The sequence below is a fragment of the Pelophylax lessonae genome (assembly GCF_965119305.1).
Source record: "Pelophylax lessonae genome assembly, chromosome: 2".
Taxonomy (NCBI): Eukaryota; Metazoa; Chordata; class Amphibia; order Anura; family Ranidae; genus Pelophylax; species Pelophylax lessonae.
Window position 1 is genome coordinate 165336510 of NC_138769.1, and position 24069 is coordinate 165360578.

At 47.3% G+C, this 24069-nt stretch overlaps 1 protein-coding gene across 6 annotated transcripts in view; it reads left to right on the forward strand.

Moving 5' to 3' along the window:
• Positions 1-24069, forward strand: part of TSPOAP1 (TSPO associated protein 1) — a 432345-nt gene that overhangs the window by 246491 nt on the left and 161785 nt on the right. For all 6 annotated transcript variants that reach the window (XM_082245070.1, XM_082245072.1, XM_082245071.1 and 3 more), the window contains exons 7-9: positions 13148-13237; positions 14010-14132; positions 18956-19060. In XM_082245070.1, coding sequence (XP_082101196.1) covers positions 13148-13237; positions 14010-14132; positions 18956-19060 — 318 coding nt within the window. The remainder of the gene's footprint in view (positions 1-13147; positions 13238-14009; positions 14133-18955; positions 19061-24069) is intronic.

A 24069-nucleotide genomic window follows, 5' to 3' on the forward strand; every position in this document is an offset into this window, starting at 1 on the left:
TGAGGGAAAGGAGAGAACAGCCACATTGTCCTGCCGCATAAAGACAATGGTGTATTCTCTTTGGTACTGTACAGACTGTTTACACTCCCGGCTTTAAAAACGCTGCCCATGACTTAGCCATTTTGCATCTTCTGGAGTGGAAAGGCTAAAGTGTGTGCCAGATGGATAGATTTGATAATCCAAGCAGAGATGACTCTCCAGGGGCCACCATACCAATCTTTAGACTCCTGGGATAACTAAAGATCCTGCTTTCCAATTGATTCATTCTTTAGATAAACTGAGAAGATTTGACTTAGTCCAACTTATTTCAAAGGTAGAAATTCCAAAGGTTCATTTAATAGACCTAAGATGGCAGAACAGTTTCAGAATCGGAATGAAGTTCTGAAGAAATTTGAGGTAGCAAGGCCAGAGCACAAGTTTAGTTCTTTTTTTTTTTTTTTTTTCATTATTTATATCGTCATGTTATAAAATCATCATCTATGCCATCGTAAACCAATACACATATTAATTAACATGAAGCATAGGCAAAGTGACGGAAAACGAATTATCCAATATACAGTATAGTCATACACGTTTTACAAAATATTTGAAGGTTCAAATAAATGAAAAAAGGTGGATAAATATAGACAACCATATTACCATTCCAATCCCCATATCCCTGTGGAAAAGAGGCTGGTCACTGATCAGACATGTACATGTTGAGGGTAATGTGGATTGGCATTTACACTGGTGTCTAAACTGTAAGCCAAATAGGGATAAGATTAAAACAACCAGAATAAGTGGAAAAAAAAGACAACTAAGATGTCATAAATTCAGATGATCTTCACTGCAGAAGAGAAGGTAGGGAAGGGAGAATATGACGGGGTCGGGTAAGGTACTAGACGTTAAAGAAGATTCTAGCCTGTAAAAAAAAAAAAAAATGTAAAAGCATTTTTAAATGCTTTTACAAAAACCACACGCTTACCTGTCCCAGGATCCAGCGATGTCCTCAGCCGACCCAGCTCTTTGCTAGTCTTTGGGTCCGGGCGCTGGAATCCTAAAGTGATATTAGTGATATTAAAGTTTTTTTTGTTTTTTTTTAATTAAAAAAAAAAAAAAAAGTTATACTTGCCTGCTCTGTGCTGTGGTTTTGCACAGAGTAGCCCTGATCCTCATCTCGGACCACCATCTTTTCTGGCTCCACCCTCCTGTCAAGTGCCCCCACAGCAAACAGCTTGCTGTGTGGGCACCTGAGCAGGCTCGCTCCTGAGCCGCTGCTCTGTGTCCATTCAGACATGGAGCCGTGGCTCGGCCTTCCCCCTCTCTCTTCTCATTGGCTCACTGGCTGTGATTGACAGCAGCGGGAGCCAATTGATGAATGTAGAAACCTTGAGCCTTTAGAACCACTTTTAACTATGGGTAGCGGACTGTGACTCCTTGCGGCTTCAAAGCCGAATGCCCGCTGTGCCTCGTGAATGGTCCTGCAGTCACCTGGGACCTGTGACCTGTCCCAAGATGCTGCACGGGGAGCCAAACTTCTGCTCTGATTGATGTGGTGATCTGACTGGAAGTTGGAGCAGGTGACTGTCAAAATCAAGTACCCGCTCCCTTCCCAAAAAAAAGTCATCCCAAATATGTGGGAGGAGGTGGGAGGAGGGAGGGAAAGGAGTTCTTCCCTTTTTGGGTGAAGTTCCGCTTTAAGTAGCCTAAGGGCAGACAAAGTTAGGGTTACGCCACAATATTTTGTGACATGGTTCTTAAGCATGCATCTGTAGTGGTGATGTAGTACCAGGGTCTCCATGTCGACATGAATTTTCCTCTGAGTTGTTCAGTGTGGAAGTGAGGTCTTCCACAATCATGACGTCCTCTACCTTAGCAAACCAAAAAGACTGAGGGGATGGGTGGGTCTTCTTCCACAGTAGTGGAATCCAAGCTTGCGCAGCATTTAGTAGCTGGCTAGTAAGTAAAGGTTTATATTTGGTAATAGCCCCTTGGTCAGATGCAGCAGGATCGTAGTATTTAAAGTTTTGCAATTTAAAGTCAGACTTAAACCGCTGTTTAATACTACTTCAGCACTACTTCTTTGAGATTTGTAATAATTTAATATGACTTCAATGCTACTTCAATGAGATTTGTCTAGCTAAGAAATGGTCAGGCTTTGCAGGGATGTGATTTTCAAGCCATGTTATAAAAAAAAAGTTTAACTAGCAAAGGGTTAATGTTTAACTACTTTCTGGCTCAAGTAGTGCTGATATAGACACAGATACAAGCACTGGCACAGGTTTGCCACACAACTTACATTCTAGTCTATATGATAGTGAAATCGTGCTGAAGTCCTGAAAAAGTAATGCATGAACTGCTTCTCAAATTGCACTACTTGAAATCGAACCAAGACACTGCTGTAGAAACAGATTAGATGCTACTTCAGGTGTGATTTGTTAATCGCATGTCGCACCTGAGGTCGCAATGGTGTGACCGGGGGCTTAATGTGGTGGGAATCTCACTTCAGAATGGTTGTATCTCATGTGTCTGAAAATTAAAACCCAGGTGGTATTGAAAAGGAGGTTTGTATTGTTTGTGTAGTATCCCAATATTTTTCTGACATTATTACATTTTAGAACATTAGAAATGCTGACAAAATCATATTAATTGTCAATTTGTTTGCAGAAAGTATTATATTCTTTTACTTGCCCAAACCAATTGTGTAATACTATATGTTCACTAAACACTTCAGTTTGATCTACAATTTCTCTGGTGTGGATTTTGCTGGGCCGCTTAGGTTGTTCATTTTCATTAAAGGGGTGTAATAGTGCATGTGAAGTTTGAGGACAGCCTGAAGTTCTACTTACACACAAGTCATTAAAATACCTATGTGACAGTTCCCTTTTTTTTTTTTTTTTTGTGGTAAGCTTTTTATCATAAATGTTTGTGTGACAGAATTTCCTTTTCTGTACTCAAACTTTTTTCCCACTGCTTAGATCTTGATATCCATACCACTGTCATTTCCAAAGCAAATCTGCACTTGAAAGCAAAATTTTAATTAGTGTGAGAGACGTCTTGAAAGAAGAGTGCTTGGCATTAAAACTTTAACTCCTACGTGCAGATTCCATTTTCTAGGTCAGATCCATATTTTCTAGTAATATTTTTAATATTCAGCCGAAGAACAAAATGTGGAAATATCGAATGAAGTCCGCTTCGCTTTAAAATCAAAATGAAAAATGCAGCTGAAAAAGCAAGTCAATATTAGATGGTTGCCAGTTAGCAATAATGTAAGAGCCATTAAAACTAAAAACGAAAGTAATGAATTGGCACTGCAAAATTTGAGTTTTCCAAACAAAAGGAGCTCCAGAAAGGCCAAAGAATATTTGAACGAAATATAGGTACATCGCCAAAAAAAAAAATCAAAACGGTTTTAGGTGTAAAAGGGAAAAGTCCCTAGTAAGACCACATATGGTAACATGAACAAATGGTATTAGAAGAGCGTTAAGCTGTCCATTCATTAGCCATTTTTTTTTCGTTCAACCAAAAAAACTGACTTGATTCCCCAATCCACACATTTGAGGTGTATGGGGGGAATTCTCTCCACTGTGTCATTGTATTTTGATAGAGAGAAGACTTCCACATTGTCATTATACGTAGTACGGTGTTGTAGTCTATAGCCAGTAGCACTGATCGAGCGTCTAAAATCGAACTGAGCGTTTGAACAGAAGTGAATTGGTAGATTGACTTCTGTTCAACCACATTTGCCGTACATGGATCAAATTCAGCCGCTCCATGACAGTGTCTCTGTTTTCTTTCCCTGTTCCCTATCTTTCTCTCCCAGACAGAATTTTTGTTTTATGGCACTGCTAAGACTACTCTAGCATCCCAGGCATCCCCTCATTTTCTCCAATATCTCTTTTGTTCCCCACTCTTCTCTAATAAACAGCACTCTGCTCTCTTCCTCTAGTAGTCACTTCTGTAACTTTGTTAACTTTCTATTCTTTTCTTGCCCTCAAACTCCTTGTCCCCCCTTTTGGCATACATCAGATTTTTTTAGTGACAATTATCTTCCGGCGCACACAGTAAGAGGAAGAATGTCCGCGGTCAAGTTCAGAGCTGAGCAGCAGGCGACTGGTGTGATGAGGCTGAGCGCGTTGGTTTGAGACAGCGAGGCCGGGGCCCGGCTCCAGAAGAAACTGCCACCCACGCATGTGCCACCCATGCTATGCCGGGACTGGACAGGCATAGGCCAGCCCCCGCCATATTCGCCCAATCACAGGGTGCTCGCCGGCCATCCTGAGCCTGAAGATGGAGGCTGGAGCAGGGAGACACTGTTAGGGAAAATAAAGGTCAGATTGCCCCTCCAGCCTACCCCAGGCTCCCACACTGGCCGGTACAAGTCCCGGCAGAGTAAGTTAGACGGGACAAAGTCCTATTTGGCGGGACTGTCTCGTCAAAAAAGGGACAGTTGTCAGCTATGATTTTCAGCATATATGACCCGTTTTCGGCCGAAATAGGATAGGCCCATTTTTGGGCCAAAATTTTGGTTGCCGAAATTTCGGTGCACCACTACCCCCTTACCCCTGGTGGCCTTGGGGGGGACGTGGGCCCTCTCCTGGGGATAATAGGACCTGTGCCTCCTAAAAGATCCCCCTGGCCTGTCAGGTACCCAGCCCTTTTGCCCTGTCTCCCTCTCCCGTTCCCACGGGGGGCTATGTAATTGTGGCGCCTGGCATCCTGAGGGGGTAGCAATAGTACCTGGTCTCTTGCTGGGTCTTGTTGTAGATCTTTGAGGCCTTCATTATGGGGGTCCCTGACCGCATGGCTCGCCGTGGGCACCGCCATCTTAAGTGTGGGGAATGTGCAGATTTTCCCCATTGACTTGTATGTGGCAGCCATTTTCCTTGCGCTTCCTATTAAAATGTATTGGCAACCATTTTTGTGTCGTTTATACTGCACTGGCAGCGTGACCTTTTACATCCATGCCGAGGTCACTTCCTGTGATGCTTCTTCCTGCTGCAGGCCAAGATTACTTCCTGTGTCTCTCTCCATGCTGCAGAGGCCGTTCAAGAGGGTTCTCTCTGGAGGTGGTACAGTACTGGGGTCTTTGTGGGCATATCCCTACACCGTACACACTCTGCTGTTAGTGTATATTAAAGGGGTACTCTGCAGACCGCAGCGATCGACGGTGGGAACCGCGATCGGAGCTTCTTAAAGTGACAGTACTGTTTTTTTGTACTTTAATTATGGAGTCCCAGGCTGTGATTTCACCCACAGACCCACTCTGTGCGACTCCCAGTTCACAGTCGCTGGCCGCGATTTCAGCAGCTCTGAAAAGCCTGGCATCAACAGTTGATTTTGTCATGAAAAAGGTTACTAGCCGGGAACGGCCGCTGCCTTCTCCATCTATGGTTGAGTCCTCTGATTCAGAAGCTGATGTGATCGCCACGGACGTCCCCCCAACCTGAAGGGTCGCTGTGCTCGCAGTCAGGTGGTGAGGAGGACCTGTCGTCTTTAGCTGCAGTGCGGGAACGCGCTTTAGTGGAAGCCCTGATTTGTTTCAGTGAGGGAAACTTTAAAAATTACTGATGAGCCCACCCTGGCAGGGACGCGGGTGGCCTTTGGCTCCCGCAAGACCCAAAAGTCTGGCAATGTTTTTCCCTGTACCGAGACTTTTTATGATATTGTGAATGACCAATGGCGGCGCATTAAGCATGTGCTAGTGGTGCCAAAACGCTTTAAACGCCGGTATACTTTTGCTGATACAGTCTCCAACCAGTGGACAGTGCCACCAAAGGTAGATCACCCTGTTTCCAGGTTGAATAAATCTACTATTGTGCCCGTGGAAGATTCCCCGGTTTTCACTGATCCGGTGGACAGGCGGGGGGAATCCCTTTCCCGTCATCTTCACGTGTTGGCGAGTTCCATTTTGAAACCGGTCTTTGTATCTGTTTTAGTATCACAGACGGTTATGGAATTGATTAGGTTTCTGAAAGGGAACTTGGACCCTGACGTGGTTCCCCCAGAACTGATGGAACTTTTGGACCAGATGGCCCAGACCCTGTTGTTCCTGTGTGATGCGACCCTGGATGCGGCTATCCTGGTGGCCAGAGTTTTGGCTGTGGGGATTGCATTGGGGTGCATGGTTTGGCTGAAGAGCTGGTCGGCTGACCAAGCTTCCAAGAAAGCCCTGACAGATCTCCCTTTTCTGGGAGTTCATTAAGGGTCTGACTGGCGGGAAGAGTACTCTTCTTCCTCAATCCTCCTAAGGTAAAACACCCCGTACTAAGCAGGGTCCTTCCTATACTGCTCACAGACAGTTTTTTTTTTCGTGACCCCGGGGTGCAAGAAAAAGGTAGGCCTTTCAGAGCTTCTGTAGGGGCTAAGAAGCACTAGGGCAAGTCCAAGGCCAGTCAGTCCGTGCTGCGGACAAGTTCTCTTAAGCATGAAGTAGCACCCTCAACCATTTATGGAGTGGGGGGACGTCTGCGCTTTATTCAGGAACCCTGGACTTTATTTGCTCCAGGTAAAAAATCAAATTTTGGTCCAGGCCGGGGGACAGGTTTTTTCAGTCAAATCTTCACTTGTCTCCAGAGCGTTTGCAAGATCTTCAGGAAGCTGTGCAGGATCTCCTGGCTCAAGGAGTGATCGTGCCGGTTCCTCCGCAGGAATGCTCTCAAGGTTTCTATTCAAACCTGTTCACAGTACCCAGAAAAGAGGGTAAGATGCATCCAATCCTGGACCTCAAGGCTCTGAGGTTGTGCGGGTGCAGAAGTTTCGAATGGAGTCCATTCGATTGGTGGTGGCATCCTTGAATCAGGGATATTTTCTGGCCTCCATCCATATCAAAGATGCATATTTCCACGTCCCCATATTCGAGGGACATTGGCGATTCCTCCGCTTTGCGGTGGCAGAGGAGCATTTTCACTTTGTGGCGTTACCCTATGGTCTCGCCTCCGCTCCCAGAGTTTTTACCAAGGTCCTGGCCCCCTGTGCTGGCCTTGTTACGTCAGCGAGGAATTTCAATTTTGGGATGTCTGGAGGATCTCCTGTTGCGAGCAGACTCTCATTCTGATCTGTTGACCAACATCTCTATTACATATAGTTACACAGGCAGTCAGGTTAAAAAAATTCCATCCAGTTCAACCAAAAAAACAGTATTGAAAACCCAATCAATCAATCCCATATACACAATCCTATACCCGCTGTTGATCCAGAGGAAGGCGAAAATAAAAACCCCAGCAAACCATGATCCAATTTGCTACAGCAGGGGGAAAAAATCCTTCCTGATCCCCTGAGAGGCAATCGGATATTCCCTGGATCAACTTTACCTAAAAAAAATTTTAGTACGCATTTATATTATGTACACCTAGGAAAGAATCCAGGCCTTTTTTTAAAGCAATCTGGGTGATCTAGCCAGAACCATCTCTTGAGGGAATCTATTGCACATTTTCACAGCTCTTACGGTGAAGAAACCTTTCTGTATTTGGAGACTAAATCGGTTTTCCTCTAGACGTAAAGAGTCCCCCCTTGTTCTCTGTGTTGACCTTAAAGTGAACAACTCAACACAAAGTTCACTATATGGACCCCTTATGTATTTATTCATATTAATCATATCCCCCCTTAATCTCCTCTTCTCAAGAGAGAATAAATTCAGTTCCTCTAATTTTTTCTCATAGCTGAGGTCCTCCATGCCTCTGTTTGGTTGCCCTTCTTCTATTACAGTTCAGACCCTTCAAGAATTCGGGTGGACGATCAATTTCAAGAAATCTGCTCTAACGCCATCCGTCTGGGTCACTTATCTTGAGCTGACTCTAGACTCTGCTCTGGCAAGGGTCTTTCTCCCCTTGGAAAAACGACAGAAGTTACAAAGGGCGATCAGGTTGCTGATGGAAACCGATCAGTCCTCCTTGCGGGCTTGCATGAGGGCCCTGGGCCTGATGGTATCAACAGTCCCGTTTGCTCAGTCTCACTTGAGAAGATACGTTTGAGCCATCTCCTGAAGTCTGTTCTATACTAGTGGATCCAGTCACCTGTTCTGTGTCAGGGCAAGTCCTTCCCGCCGCTGTTCTGGATGGTGGTCACCACGGACGCCAGCCTGTAAGGCTGGGGTGGAGTGCTGGGGAAGCTCTGTGCCCAGGGGACTCACTGCCAATTAATATTCTGGAGTTGAGGGCGATCAAGCTTTGCCTGCTCCACTGGATGAGTCGGCCACGTGGCTCTCCGGTTCGGATACAGATGGACAATGCCACGGCTGTGACTTACATCAATCATCAAGGGGGCACCAAGCATGTTCTGGCGGCCAGGGAGGTGGCCGAGATTCTGGTTTGGGCAGAAGCCATTGTTCCTGCTCTTTCTGCAGTCCACATTCTGGGTGTGGAGAATTGGCAAGCAGATTACCTGCTGACGAGTCGTCAGGTGTTGGATCAAGGGGAATGGTCCCTTCATCCGGAGGTGCTTCACCTCCTGCGTGCCTGGTGGGGGACTCCGGAGGTGGATCTGTTTGCGTCTTGCCTCAACAGAAAAGTTCAGCGGTTTTGTGGCCAGGTCTCGGGATCCTCTGGCTGACGCCACAGGCGCTCTAGTGGCTCCTTGGAGCCAGTATCGCCTGATTTATGCCTTCCCTCCGCTCATCCTCCTGCCAAGGTTTCTTCGCCGGGTGGTGGTGGAAGGCATTATGGTCGTTCTGGTGGCACCAGACTGGCCTCGGTGGTCTTGGTACGCAGACCTGGTAAAAATGGTTGTGAAACCTCCATGGCGACTTCCTCTGCAGGAAGATCTGTGGTCTCAAGGACCGATCTGCCATCCTGCTTTATGGTCACTGGCTTTAATGGCTTGGCTGTTGAAAGCAAGGTGTTGAGAGATAGGGACCTCTCTGACTCGGTGATTCCTACCCTCTTGAAGGCCAGGAAGTCAGCTTCTAGGAAAATCGTACATTTCGTGTTGTGAATTGCTGCAGCTGCACTCATGCTTGTTTTCTATAGCTAGAGTTTTGGCCTTTTTGCAAAAACAGGTTGAGCAGCACTTGGCGTTGGGCACTATCAAGGGTCAGGTGGCGGCCTTGGCCATTTACTTCCAATGTCTGTTGGCTACTAACAGCTTGATTCGCACCTTTATTCAAGGGGTTCGTCATCTGGCTCCTCTGAGGAGATCTCCGTTACCTCCGTGGCATCTCAATCTGTTTTTTTCTGTTATTCAAAAGCCTCCTTTTGAGAATATTAGGGAGATTTCTCTGCTTTCCTTGTCGCAGAAGGTTGCCTTTCTAGTGGCTATTACTTGTACTCGCAAAGTATCTGAGTTGGCGGCTCTGTCCTGTCGTTCGCTTTATTTCGTGGTCCGACCCAAACCTTCTTTTCTCCCTAAGGTGGTGTCGGATTTTCATCTTAATGAAGACCTCGTGTTGCCTTCCTTATGTCCTAAGCATCCTAAGGAAATTGCCTTGCATTCTTTGGATGTGGTTCGGGCGATAAGGGTTTATCTGACGGTTACGGAGTCCTTTAGAAAGTCGGACTCTCTCTTTGTCCTTACGGACGGTTCTCGCAAAAGTTTGGCTGCGTCTGCTGTGACCATTTCCAGATGGATCAGGCAGACAGTTGTTCAGGCTTATGAACTCAAGGGTCAGGTTCCTCCTTTCCCTGTGAAGGCGCATTCTACTAGAGGGCTGAGTGCCTCTTGGGCTTTTTGCCATCAGGCCTCTGTTGTACAAGTTTGTAAGGTAGCAACTTGGTCGCCAGTGCATATTTTTACAAAATTCTACAAAGTGGATTTGTTGGCATCTTCAGATGCATCTTTTGGCCGCAAGGTTTTGCAGGCTCCTATTTTATAAGAGATTGTTTTTTTTTTTTTCTCTTAGGGATTTTTTACCTGGGTGAACTCCTGTTGTTGGGTTGAGCTTCATGTTACCCAGTTGGCTAAGTTTAACCTTTGGAGTTTACGTTACTTTCTGTTTGCGTTCTTCCCACCCCTCATGTCTACAATGCTTTGGGACGTCCTATTCAGCTGGTGAAGATGAGGATGCGTCTGTCAATGGGCGATAGAGAAAACAAGGTTTTTGTAAGATCTTACTGTAAAATCTTTTTCTCTGAAGTCCATTGACAGACGCAGCACCCACCCCTCTATTTTGGGGATGGTTTTTTTTTCACTGCTTGCAACTAAACTGGTTTGCGGAGTGTGTGTGGGTTATGCCTGTGGGGACAACCCCGTGGGCGTGTACATGTAAATTTTTCCTGCCTAGAATACTCTTGCAGGGAGGAGGAGAATAACCCATTTAGCTGATAAAGATGAGGCTGCGTCTGTCAATGGACTTCAGAGAAAAAGATTTTACAGTAAGATCTTACAAAAATCTTTTTTTTTTTTTTCTTTTTTTTTTTTTTAGCAGAGTAGGGAAAGGCTAGTACCACTTCCAGGATTTAATTGCTGTCTGTGTATCTGTTGCAGATTTTCCCTCTCTTTCCGTATGAAAGTGAGGGGGAACGTTAGAGGCACCACTCACCAAGGGTGAGATTGCGGAGGCTGTGTCCAGGTTCCCCAGATCAAAGTCCCCAGGTCTTGATGGACTCCCAGTGGAATTTTTACGCCCAATACTCTATTACCTAAACTCCTTGCCCTCTTTAATCAACTCTTTGAGGATCAGGAGCTGCCCCCCTCTATTAATGAGGCGCTGATAGTGCTGATTCCTAAGCCGGGCAAGGATCCCCATGTCCCGGAGTCTTATCGTCCCATCTCCCTCCTCCAGGTACATGTTAAAATTCTCGCTAAAATTCTGTCTATCTGCCTTAATCAAGTTATACTGACCCTTATCCACCCTGATCAGTCGGGGTTTATGCCGGGTAGAAACACCTCCTTTAACCTACGTAGACTATTCATGAACCTTCAAGCTGAACATGACAACCCGGGCAGGAGGGTGGTGGTAACCCTGGACACGGCAAAAGCTTTTGACTCGGTTGAGTGGTCCTTCTTGTGGGCATGCCTCGGGAGATATGACTTTGGACCCAAATTTATACGGTGCAACTGCTCTACAGTGCGCCGGTTGCGAGAGTCCTGGCTAATGGTTGGACCTCGTCTGAGTTTCCTCTATCTAGGGGCACCCGTCAGGGGTGTCCCTTGTCCCCACTGCTCTATGCCCTGGCTGCGGAACCTTTGGCTATTGCCATTAGAGGCCACACTGATATCCGTGGCTTTGGGAGATTTTCAGGACTCCAGATCAACTGGGATAAATCACAAATTCTCCCTATAGATGACGCCCCTTCCGTGGTAACCCCTGCAAACCTTGTCCTTAAATGTGTTCCCCGCTTTAAATACTTGGGGTTCAGGTAACGAGGTGCCCACTGGACTATGTTGCGGACAACATCCAACCCCTGTTCCCTCTGATTAAAATCCAAAATTCAGGTGTGGTCCAAATTGCCTCTAGGGGTAATGGGCAGAGTAAACCTGATTAAAATGGTCCTTCTCCCTAAAGTGTTATATGTTATGTGCCATTCCCCAGTATATTTAGCCCTGAAACACTTCAAACAATTGGAGTCACTTCTTAAGGCCTTTGTCTGGGGATCGAGCAGGCATAAGATTTCTTGGAGGAAACTTAAGAACCCGACAGATTTGGGGGGTCTGGCCCTCCCAGACTTCAACCTGTACTATCTGGCATCGCAGCTTTCCCATATGTTCCATATTGCCAAGACTGACAGGGAACGGTTTCTTACCCTTTTGTGCCCTTCATGGACTTGTCATTCCCAAGACCCACTGACTGCCATACTGCGGGGTACCAGGGGGGCGGAGGAGAGACTGGACCCTACATCCTTGCTCTTCCATTACAGCCGGGTTTTGGAGGTGGTGATGCACCGACTGAAAGGCCCTTCCCTCCATGACTTTACCCCTTTGTGGCATAATAAGTCTCTTCAGGAGTTCTGTTCGCTTCCTGACTCCTCTTTGTGGAGCAGGCGGGGTGTATTCCTGCTGAAGCATATATTAACGGGGAGCGCCCTGAGGTCCTTCGCTGACATGAAGGAGCGGTTTTCTCTCCCAGCCCATATGTATTATAGGTACCTACAGCTGACCCACGCGTTCTGCATCCAGTTTTCGGAGGCTCCACCGAGCCCAGAACCTGTGTTGCTATTGGAACTGATAAAATGTCAGGAACCTTCTCACTTAATGTCCCTTTTCTATGCCGAGCTTCACAAGCCCTCGTCCACTGAGATAGCTTATGGACTAAAGGATCGCTGGACCCAGGATGTGGGGCCTATTGAGGATGAGGAGTGGGGCGAGGCGCTAGAGACCTGTCAGAAGGTGTCCCCAAAATTATCTGACCGACTTGCCCAAATGTTTATTGTTCACCAGGCCTACCTCACACCGCTTAAGATGTCCAGGTACCAACCTGATCGGGATCCTGGCCGTCCAATGTGCCAGGCGGCTGGAGGCACCTTTTTCCACTTGCTCTGGAGCTGTCCACAGCTCCGAGGATACTGGCAACAGGTAGTGGCCTTTCTACATGACAAAATGGGGTCTCCCATACAGCTGGACCCCAAGCAGTGTCTCCTTGGTATCTACCCAGATGGGGAGATGTATAAGTTTGACTGTATTTTTGCAGGAGACGCTGTTTGTGGCCAGGAAATGAATAGCCAGGGCATGGATGCGCAGCGATCCCGCAACCTTTGGTATGTGGATACGGGAGGTAAATACTAATATCCCCTTTCATAAATTACTTTACAAACACAGAGGGTGCCCCGCCAAGTTCGATAAGATTTGGGACAGGTGGGTGAGCTGTCCAGACACGAATGTATAAGCTTGCTCAGGTTAATGTCCTTGTTTCAATGGTTTTGCTTCCACCTATTTTTCTGCACCACTACCGAATTGTACTGCCTAGCGCTAACCGGTTGTACCTTGCATATCTGCTTTTGGCTGCTGCTTTTTCCGATACCTATTCGATGTAAACTGCCTATATTGTTGTACTTGCTAAGTTTTTTTTACCGTATTATTTTCATTTGTACTGCACTTGGTTTTCAATAAACTCTCTGTTTGGGAAAGTGAGGGGGAACTTTCCTAAGGTTCTGATAAGAAACCTTTTTGATGTATGTTAATTCTACCAAGAGAAGTTTGGCTTGCTACACATTTGTCTGTACTGTACTGTAAATGAATTCTAGTAGTGAAACTACACTATTTGATCATATATTTTGCTGTCTTTAAATGGGAACAGGAAATCAAACTTCAAGAGGTGCAAAGCGAGAATGAACGCCTCGTGGAAGAAAATTCACGACTTTGCGGCACAGTAAAGTGGGCAGCCAAGGTAGTCCTTATTTCCTATACATGTTAGTATAACACAGGGGTCTCCAAACTGTCTAAACAGAGGGCCAGCTTACTGACCTTCAGACTTTAGGGGCGCTGGATTGTGGCCAGCGGGAGTAGAAATGTTCCTGGTGTCAGTGGGAGTAAGCAATTCATCTTTGATATTAGGGGGAGGAATAGTACCTCATCATGGTGTTAGTGGAAGAAATAGTGCCCCATTGTTGGTGTCAGTGGGAGGAATAGTAACCCATTGTTGGTGTCAGTAGGAAGAATAGTGATCCATCAATGGTGTCGCTGTGAGGAATAGTGCCACATCATTGGTGTCAGTGGGAGGAAAAGTGCCCCATCATTTGGTGTTGGTGGAAGGAACAGTGCCCCATCATTTGGTGTTGGTGGAAGGAACAGTGCCCCATCATTTGGGGTTGGTGGGAGGAACAGTGCCCCATCGTTGGTGTCAATGGGAGGAATAGTGCCCCATCGTTGGTGTCGGTGGGAGAAATGGTGCCCCATCGTTGGTGTCGGTGGGAGGAATAGTGCCGTGCCCCATCGTGGGTGTCAGTGGGAGGAATAGTGCCCCATCGTTAGTGTCAGTTTGAGGAAATTTCCCCCATCGTTGATGTCAATGGGAGGAATTATGCCTCCTTGATGGTGTCAGTGGGAGAAATAATGACCCAAGTGCCACATCCGGCCCTCTGGCCGCAGTTTGGAGACCACTGGTATAACGGATTGTTTAGTTGTGCTAGTGTTGGTTGATGCTAAATCTTCTTTTGTAGGTTGAAGCTGAAAATGCTGACTTGAAGAGACACTTATCTGTGGTAGCTGAAAAACGAGATTCTGCCCTTAAGGAGAATCATCGACTGCACAGCAAGCTGGAGAACTTAGAGCAAGTGCTGAGGGTTAGTACTAAAACAAAATAGAGGTGCCCTGTGTACATTATTATGTTTAAAATGTTACATTATCTGATCTATTTACCATTCTAGTCTTGCCCCCAACTGCAGCTGTTTTTTAAGATTTGTAAACTATGAAACTGTCAGCTCCGGCCGGAACCGCTGTACTCACTATCCAAAGTACTTACAGCAATCTCCCCCGCTTAGCTGTTATGGCCTGACAGGGAAACGACCCCCACACCAGAGTGCTTCGATCAGCGCTCTCTGCTATTGGCTGAGAGCGCTGATCAGGAGTCGGTCAGCTGCTGGTTTTCCAGCATGCTCGTCCGATAAAAGGCTGGACAGACCGACCTAGACGTGGGCCGAGGTCGGCCGTTTTTTTTTTTTTTTTTTTGAACCGGCAAATGTCTCCCGACATACGGCCCATGTGTACCCGACTTAAGATAACTCTCTGTCACTATAAGGTAGCTGTTTTGTGCTTAAAATAAAATAAGAAGTTGTAATTTTGTTTGTTTTGATTATTCTATATTTCCCGCACTGCAAGGGGTAGCTGTTTCCTTAGTCTGGAGGTGAGTAACAGCATTTTACATGCTCTCTAGACCTTCACAAACAGTACCTGGCATTGTGAGCATGAGCCCCACCGCAAGAGAGAATTTTTAAGTTTCCTGGAGTTCAGCTTTAAATAAAATTTGTAACAATAATAATTTTTAAAAGAGGTCTCCAGGGAATTATTTTTTGGTTAGAGAGCATAAATATCAAATTGTAAAGGAGGTCAAATGTATGGTATATGTGCCAAAGCTTGTGGACACCTGACTATCACGTTTTTTCCTACTCCTAGAATACAAAGCTCCCTGTGAATGGCAGAGCAGCGCTCAGCCCAAAGCCAGATTTAGAACTTAGAGGGCCCGGGGCACTCCAGGTTTGGGGGGCCCCTTATACACAGAGTTGGTTTACATTCTCAGTGACATTCCCACATTTTTAAAATGCATAACGCGTCATTCTGAGTGGAATTCAGATAAAAAGCCTTGTTTTCAGCAGCTCCTCTAATGCTTACCTGAACCCATCTCTATCCAGCAATGTCCACGAGTCCTTCAGCCATCTGTGACTCTCCCTCCTGATTGTCTGAGACAAAACCGCGGTGCCATCGGCTCACGCAGCTGTCAATCAACATCAGCTAGCCAAAAAGGAGAGAGAGGGGGCGGGGCTGAACCGCAGTTCCCTGTCTGAATGGGCACAGCTCTGGTGCCCCCATAGCAAGCTGCTTGCTGTGGGGGCACTTGACAGGAGGAAGGGGCTAGGAGGAGTGAAGAGGGACCAGAGAAGAGGAGGATCTGGGCTGCTCTGTGCAAAACCAACTGCACAGAGGAGGTGAGTTTTGTTATTTAAAAAAAAAAAAAAAAAAGACTTTACAATTACTTTGAAACTGATAAAATATACAAGTCCAGAGTAAACATTTTTACAGATGATGGCCGGCAAAATGTTATTTCTCATGATACATTTATTAAAAAGTATTTTTTTATTATACATGTTATATTGTGTTATTTATTTTTGTGATATATCATTTGTTTATATTTTATATAATTGTTGTATAGAGGGAGGACCCCTTCTGTCAGGGGGGCCCGGGGCAGTTCCACCTATTGCCCCCTTTTAAAACTGACACAGTCCGACTCAATTTTGCTCTGGCGGCGGGATGGGGAGTTCCAATGTTGAACACAGTGCTATATAGTTCAAATAGTGCTGACAGCTGCTGCATGAGTTAGTGAAGTAAATGGTTCACTTGGACCAGCTTGGTCTAAGTGAACTTTTTAAACTTAATTAAAACATTATGAAGGTCACCTTTATGGGCAGATATGCTTGGAGGGAGCCCATTTCTTCTTGAAGGCATAAAGACACACAAGAAGCCCAGCAGAACACAGTGGCAACTGAAAGCACCTTATCAAACAAACTAAACAAAAATGGCAACTCCCCTAATTTATAACTAGCTTTTACAGCAAGATGCACATCGAAGGGCTAAGGACGCGGCAAACAAATAAAATGTATTTCACAGCACACTTACCAGCTGTCTAACAATTCGGATTAAAAGCATAGGTTTTAGTTTAACAATATTTGCAAGGATATGTGGAAACCGCACTGCCTCTTCAAGGCCCATCTGTAAAGTGCGATCTCTACTCTAGTCTATAATAGTCTCTATGTTGGAGCATATCAAAAAGGGAAGAAATTAAAATTCACAGAGGTCTAGTCAGAAAAAATGTTCTTACAGCAGTTGTCTGAATTGCTTGTTTGTGTGATGAATTAGATCATTCACATCACAGCCCCCTACCTCTTAAATCCCAATCCCATTCTTACCTCCTTGTCCTCAGTCCCCCACTTCACATCACAGTTTCCCCTTCGCAGTAGTGTTCTCGTCCCCCCCTTCACATAAACCCCTCCACCTCAGTAGTGTCCTCTGTCTCCCTTCACATCAGCCTTTCCTCACAGTAGTGTTTTTGCCCCCCCCCCATATCTCCCTCTGCTTCCCTTTACATCACTCCCCAACAGTAGTGTTCTCCTTTGCCCCCCTTCTCATCACCTCACCCCCCCCCCCCCTCACACACCAGTGTGTCCTCCTTTGCTCCTCTTCACATAAGCCCCACACAGCAGTGTCCTCCTTGGCCCCTTTACATTGCCCCCACAGTAGTGACCTCCTTTACCCCCTTCATATCGCCCCCCCCCCGCACAGCAGGGTTCTCCTTGGCTCCCCTTGACATCACCCCCCCCCCCACAGCAGAGTCCTCTTTTGCCCCCCTTCACATCACCGCTCCCCCCCCCCCCAACACAAGTGTTTTCCCTTTCTCCCCTTCGCATCACCCCTCCCCAAAGCAGTGTCTGTGACGGTGGCGGGTATCAGACCCCTGGCCTTCTCATCCAACTCGTGACCAAAGACCAGGCAATCTCACACCCTGCCGTCACTTGCGTAACAATGCCACTCTCAGCTGCACCCAGCACACAGATTGTCCAGCTTGCGGGACCACAATCTAGATGCCAGCAGACTGAGAGCGATGGTCACCGGGCTTATTAAACAATTAACCCTTTCTCTGCCACCACCTCTACGTTATAATGAGCCCAGAGGACGCTCGTAATTTTAGAAATACCAATTATGACTTTAGAATAATCATCTGTAACACACACACACTGTCACCTCAGACAGGAATGTTCAGAGGGTTATTCTATACAGTAGCGCTCTTCCAAGAGGCAGGTTCTTTGGTTAGCTTACATTTAAGAGCTTAGAGACAAAATTAACCCCTTTCAAAATGAGGTTTAATTTATAAAAAAGGTTAAAATTGGTGCAAATAAAAATATTTACAGAAAAATGGGTTACAAAGAAATAGAGACACAATACAGCAATTTAGAAGAATAGGTAAAGAATTAGAAATGGAAATACTTGCATTCAAAAGTCCTTGTATTATCAGAGTTCCAGAAGCTGAACATGTGTGATCGGTCTCCAATGGATAGATGTTCCTTTCCTTGATGTTACATGAGACTCACAGTTCTATCAGCTTCTCTCCTTTTCTCTGATCCCCAGGGGGGTGTCACCAGAAGTACTTGACCAATAAACACTGGGGCCATGGGCGGCCCCGGAGGCTCATAAACTAATAAGGGACCTCCCAGTTAGACAGATTTATAACAGAAGTCATATCTCGAAATATGTAATGGTTACATTCTTGAAACTGATATTTTATTGTCCGGCATTAAATTTATTATCCACAGACACTAAACACGGGTTATCTCGGAATAACCTCTGACCCGTAAGGCATCTGATCGCTAGCTTTTCTTCCCTAGGATCGAATGTGATCATTAATTTGATCGGTATTTTATTTGCCATTCAAATATATATTTTCTAGAGACATATCTTGTTTGTGTGTAAAGTTAGGATTTTGTGGTTAACTGTGTCCAAATAACAGAGCTCTCGAATGCTTTGTTATACGACCTATTAGCCATATGGCTTTGCTCAGATTACAACATAGCTCTCAACAGGAAGAGACATATCGGCTAGGATGTCTGTCTGTCTTTGCTCAGATAAGGGTTTTAGAACCTGGCCTGCCATTTGCCAGGCGTCCTATGCTGAGATAACAGCTCTGTTTGAAGCTCGCATATTAATAAGGAGAAGGTGGGGGGCTGGGGAAGGAATTACCTTTTTGGTTTTCCAGCTGCTGGAGTCACGCAAAATGGTGGCAACAGCGCAGGATACCATGACAAGATGGTGTCCCAGCGCATGATCTCATTACAGTGTCCTCCTTTGCATCACCACCCACAGCAGTGTCCTCTTTGCCCCCCCTTCACTTCCACCCCTCCCCAAACAAGAATGTTTTCCTTTGACCCCCTTCACATCACCCCTCAACAGCTGCATCCCCCACAGTAGTGTTCAGCTCTGGGCCCCCCCCTTCACATCACCCTTGCCCTCCCATCCTTCACAGCCATGTCCTAGACCCATTCAATCTCCTACCTTACATGGGTACACAGGAGAGTGTGAGGCACAGCCGCACTGGACGAAGGGTGACAGCAGGAGCCGCCAGGGTTACCTTTCATATTAACAAGCTGGTGATTGGTTGCTAGGACTGCCCTGCATTCTAGCAACCAGTCAACTGCAGGTTAACTTGAAAAATTAACTTGGGCAGCACCCTCTCCTGTCCCACCCTCTATTTAGTGCAGATGGGACAGTGACTCGGTCCAGATTCCGGTCCTCCATTGAGTGTTGCCTAAGATAAAGCAATCGATAAATAATGCCTGGAGGATGTGATATTTATTCACCACACCCTGCAAAAAAAAAAAAAAACACCTGCTTTTTTTTCTAGCACATGCGAGATGTGGCAGAGAGAAGGCAACAGCTGGAAAAAGATCACGAAGATGCCACAATAGCACTACAGAAAAGGCAGGAGGAAGTTAAACGTCTCCAGCAGGTAAGCAAAGAATATGCCAAGCACAAACCTGATTTTCGGAGCCTGATTGCATTACTAGCTGTCCAAATAGAGAGAGATGAGCAAGCTATTTCAACTGAGTTGCTCCTGGCAGATCTCAAACTTAAAGTGGAACTATGGGGCAAATTTTTTTTTTTTTTCATTTTGGATAAAGCAAGGAATGGGTATAAGTCTGTCAGATTTTTTTTTTTTTTTCGCCTTCTGTGTCCCATTGTGGAGATTTCCCTTCACTTTCTGTCCCATAGGGAAACAGGAAGTGAGAGGAAATCCCTGCAAATTAACCACTTAAGAACTAAACCTATATCTGACACATGTTATTTACAAGTTAAAATCAGTATTTCTCTTTCGTTCATTGACGGACACAGCTCCTGATCTTCTTAACTATTGGGTTATACTGCCCCCTACAGGAGAGGACACTAGGCAGAAAAAAAGACTGACTACGACTATGGGCAGTCTCAGGTGGTATACTTCCCCCTCTCTGCTATAAGTACTTCATTTTTTTCTGCCTAGTCAGGAGTAAGGAGCTAGTTCCTTGCTGGGATCTCTGGTCCTGGCATTTTTTTCCTTTTAGATCTACTATCAACTGCTGGACTGGGTGACAGGCTGGATAATCTAGATCCAGGGGTACCCCAGTCTGGCCAGCGATCGTGCACAGACCTCAGCAGCTAGGTCGGCCACAGCATAGCCCTACCGGATGGGGACTGGCCTGCGAGAAACGCCTCTCGAGGTTGCATAGGACCAAGTCTTGGTCTGCGTCACAGTGTTCCTCTTGGCCGACAGCCCCCCATTTCGATGGCGAGGAAGTTCTGTCTGGAGCAGTGGCCTCCTGGGTTCTGGTATGGTGAGTAGCTGTCCCCCCCTCTCTCCCTGGAGGGTTTTGAGGTGGACGTGGGCCCACCCTTGGAGGGTCGGACCCCCTCCTTCCCGTTGGGCACCCCACTCCTCTGTGCCTGGTGGTCCCTGTGGGTCATCTAGCCCCTCATCCACCCCCCACTCCCCCTTCCCTTATGTCATGGGTTAATGTGGTGGTCTGGCCCACTTTTTGAAGCTGGGGCAGGGTGCTGTACTGGTGATGGGGGCGGGGGGTGCGCTGCCAGCGACCTGGAAATCGGCTGTGTGGGGGGGGGGCTGTATCTGGTCGGGCTCCTGCCCAGTCCCCCCTTCCCTTCTGTGCCTTGCCTTGGGCCCCAGGGATCCCATTTGGGTGCCTGGAAGCCTCATAGCCTGTATGCTGATATACGGCGGCCATTTTTGTGGAGTTCAGCGGCCATTTTGCCTTGGTCCAGCATTGAAAATGGCAACCATGACAGTGGAGCCTTCTGCGCCATGATTTCTTCTGTGGGAGCCCCTCCTTATCCCCTGGTGCTGGGTCTCTTTTCCTTCTGTACACCACACGTGGAGTACACCGCATCCTGGTGCTGCCGGTGCCTGTCTGGTGGGGTGGTGAGTCTGGTGAGGCCTTCCTCTCTCTGAGTGGGTGCTCTGTTGCTGGCGACCAGGTGGTGTTACCAGTGCGGTGGGGGTGTCCCTTAGCAGTGTTTTTTTGCACATTTTGGGGGGTCCCCTTATTTCTCTTGAAGTCTTTGGAGTACGTTTCCCCACCTGACCCCCTCTCAGAGGCCGCGGGGCCCTCCAGGTCCGAACCATCCATCGATGCACTGATGGCTGTCCTGGATGGAGGTGGCTTTTGGGCGGCGGGCTAGTATAAGCACCCCCAGCCTTCCACTGTCTCATCTGTCTCCTCGCGCATGAAAAGGCGCTGGTGGACGCACTGTTTGTGTCTGTGTGCGAGACTTTAAAAATGGAGGACGCAGCTGAAGTTGCAGCGGAGGCACTGTATTCCTTTGGCACTCACAAGCGGTCTAGAGCGGTGAAGGTGTTTCCCTTCCCCTCCTGTTTTGACAGATTTGTCGCAGAAGAGTGAGAACGTCCAAAACGTCCCTTTGTGGTCGCTAAGCGATTTGAAATGAGGTACCATTCTGAAGAGTCTCTCCTTAAAGTGGACTGTTCCACCGGTGGTGGATCCTCAGGTTTCCAGGTTGAAGAAGGCATCCATGATTCCAGCCTTTAAGGATCCGGCTGACAGGAAGGGCGGAGGCTGTGGCCTGCAAAATGTTCACTGTTGCTGGTTCGGCACTTAGGTCGGTATTCACCATTGCTCTGATGTCACAAATCCTGACTGAGTAGGCTAAACTTTTACGCTGTGACCTGGAGGATGAGCAGCTCCACCCTGCCTTTGGTGGGCTGGCAGGCCAGTTGGTCCAGGGCCTGCGGTTTATCTGTGATGCCGCTTTGGATGCGGCTCCCCTAATTTTTAGACTGTCTGTTTCAGTAGTGGTCCTTAGACATGTTTTGTTGCTCAAATGTTGGTCTGCGGACCATACCTCTAAAAATAAAAAGTCTCAACTGATCTTCCTTTTCAAGGAGATCACCTGTTTGGAGCTACCCTGGATGACATCATTTAGTCTCACAGGGGAAAGAGTACCTTCCTTCCACAGGCTAGTAAGGGTAAGGAACCTCTTCGTAGACGTGGCCCATCCTTCTTGGCTCACAAGAAGTTTTTTCGTCCCCCCAGGGTTGACTGACAAGGGTTCAAAGCCTTTCAAGGCCTCTTTGGGAGGATTTAAGTGACCTTGGTCTTGCAAGCCGAGAGCGGGATTCTCCAGACCTGTGGACAAGGCTCCTAAAGCATGAAGGTGCGCCCTCACCTGTGCCTGGGTTGGGGGGACATCTTGGCTGGTTCCCAGACCCGTGGACTTCCTTGGTGCAAAAGACAAGTGGGCCCATAAAGTGATACGGTCCGTCTACAAGATCGAGTTTCGTTCTTACCCTCCAGAAAGGTTCTTTCCTTCAGACATGGGCCTGTCCCCAGACCTATTACAAACTCTCTTTGGGGTGGTGCAAGACCTGTTACTTCAGGAGGTGATTGTCCCAGTCCCGACCTTGGAACGTTTTCAGGGGTTTTATTGGAACCTGTTTTTAGTCCCAAGGAAAGAGGGCAAGGTGCGTCCAATTCTGGACATCAAGGCACTGAACTGCTTTGTGCGGGTACAGAAGTTCAGAATGGAGTACATTCGCACAGTGGTGGCATCCCGGCAGAGGAACATTTTCAGCTCTTAGCATTACCCTTTGGTCTCGCCCCTGCTCCTCGGGTCTTCACAAAAGTGTTGGCCCCGTGCTGGCATTGTTACGTAAGCGGGTAATCACAGTACTGGGCTACTTGGACCAGCTTTTCCTGCGAGTGGATTCCCCTACTGCTCTGGTGGACAATGTGGAAATCACTCTACCAACTCTGAGGGAGTTTGGCTGGCTTCTGAAATATCTGGTACCTTGCACAAAGTTGGACTATCTTTGTCCGATTCTGGACTTAGCTCTAGCCAATTGTTCCTTCCTCTGGAAAAACCCCAGAAGCTGCATGCTGCAGGTGGTCCTCCCTCCTGACTTTCATGTGGGTGCTGGGCCTGATGGTTTTTACCTTCGAGGCGGTCCCGTTTGCACAGTTTCATACGAGGTCCCTGCAAAGGGAGATCTTGGCCAAATGGGACAAGTGTCAGAAGTCTCTGGACAATCAGATCCTGCTGAGCTGGGAAACAAAAGGGTCCTTGATCTGGTAGCTTTGCTCTTCAGCTCTTCGACAGGGCAAATCCTTTCTTCCTTGTATTGGACAGTGGTCACTATAGATGACATGCTGTCCGGGTGGGGAGGTGTCCTGGGCCAGAGCTCCACTCAGGGTGTCTGGACACTGAAAGAGTCAAGACTACCGATAAATGTCCTTGAACGATCCTTGAGTGACCAGGCTGTCCCTGGATCACTGGATGGATCATCTTCAGGGATGTCCAGTGTGAATTCAATCAGACACCAGAGGGGCACAAGAAGTGTTTTGGCAGGTCTGGAGGAACCTGGCATTCTACGGTGGGCAGAATGCTTCGTTACAGCCCCCTCCACCGTACACATTCCAGGGGTAAAAAATAGGCAGGCGAATTATCTCAGTCGTCAGGCGTTGGACTAAGGGGAGTGGTCCCTTCATCTGGAGGTGTTTCATCAGGTGGGTCTTCGGTGGGGCGCCCCCGAGCTGAAACTGTTGGCGTCTTGGCTCAACAGAAAGGTGCAGAGGTTTGTGCCATAATCACGGGATCCTCTGGCAGATGCCACAGAAATGCTGGTAACCCCCTGGGGCCAGTATCGTCTCATTTACGCCTTCCCTCCTCTCAAGCTTCTGTTGAGACTCTTGCACAGGATCGAGGCAGAAGAGATTCCGAACATATTAGTGGCTCTGGACTGGCCTCCCTTGTCTTGGTACGCAAACCTGGTGCGGCTGGTCGCCGACGCCCCATGGAGACTACCTTTCAGGGAGGATCTGTTGTCCCAAGGGCCGATCTTCAATCCTGCTTTACAGTCGCTTGCTTTGGCTTGGCTGTTAAAAGCCAGGTGCTGAAGGATAGGGGTTTGTATGGGTCGGTGATTCCAACACTGTTGAAAGCTAGGAAGTCTACCTCTAGGAAGATCTACCATCGTACGTGGAAAGCGTACATTTCTTGGTGTGAGACACTTGGGGTTCACCCTCGCTCTTTCTCGGTGGCTTGGGTCTTGATCTTACTTCAATGGGGGGTTGAGCAGAAATTGTCTTTGAGTACCATCAAGGGCCAGGTGTCGGCCTTGGTGGTCTTCTTTCAAAGGCCCTTGGCCATGCATTCCCTGGTGTGTACCTTTATTCAGGCAGTTCGACATTTGATTCCTCCAGTGCGGTCTTTGCTACCACCTTAGGATCTCAACTTGGTGCTTTCAGTCCTCCAGAAGCCTCCCTTTGGAAATATTCGGGAGATTCCCCTGCTTACGTTGCCCCAGAAGGTGGCCTTTTGGTGGAAATCATGCTGGTATGGTGTCGGAATTGGCGGTGTTATCTTGTTGTTCCCCTTACTTGGTGGTCCACAAAGATAAGGTGGTTCTTTGCCCCTGTTCGTTGTTCCTTCCAAAGGTTGTCTCTGATTTTC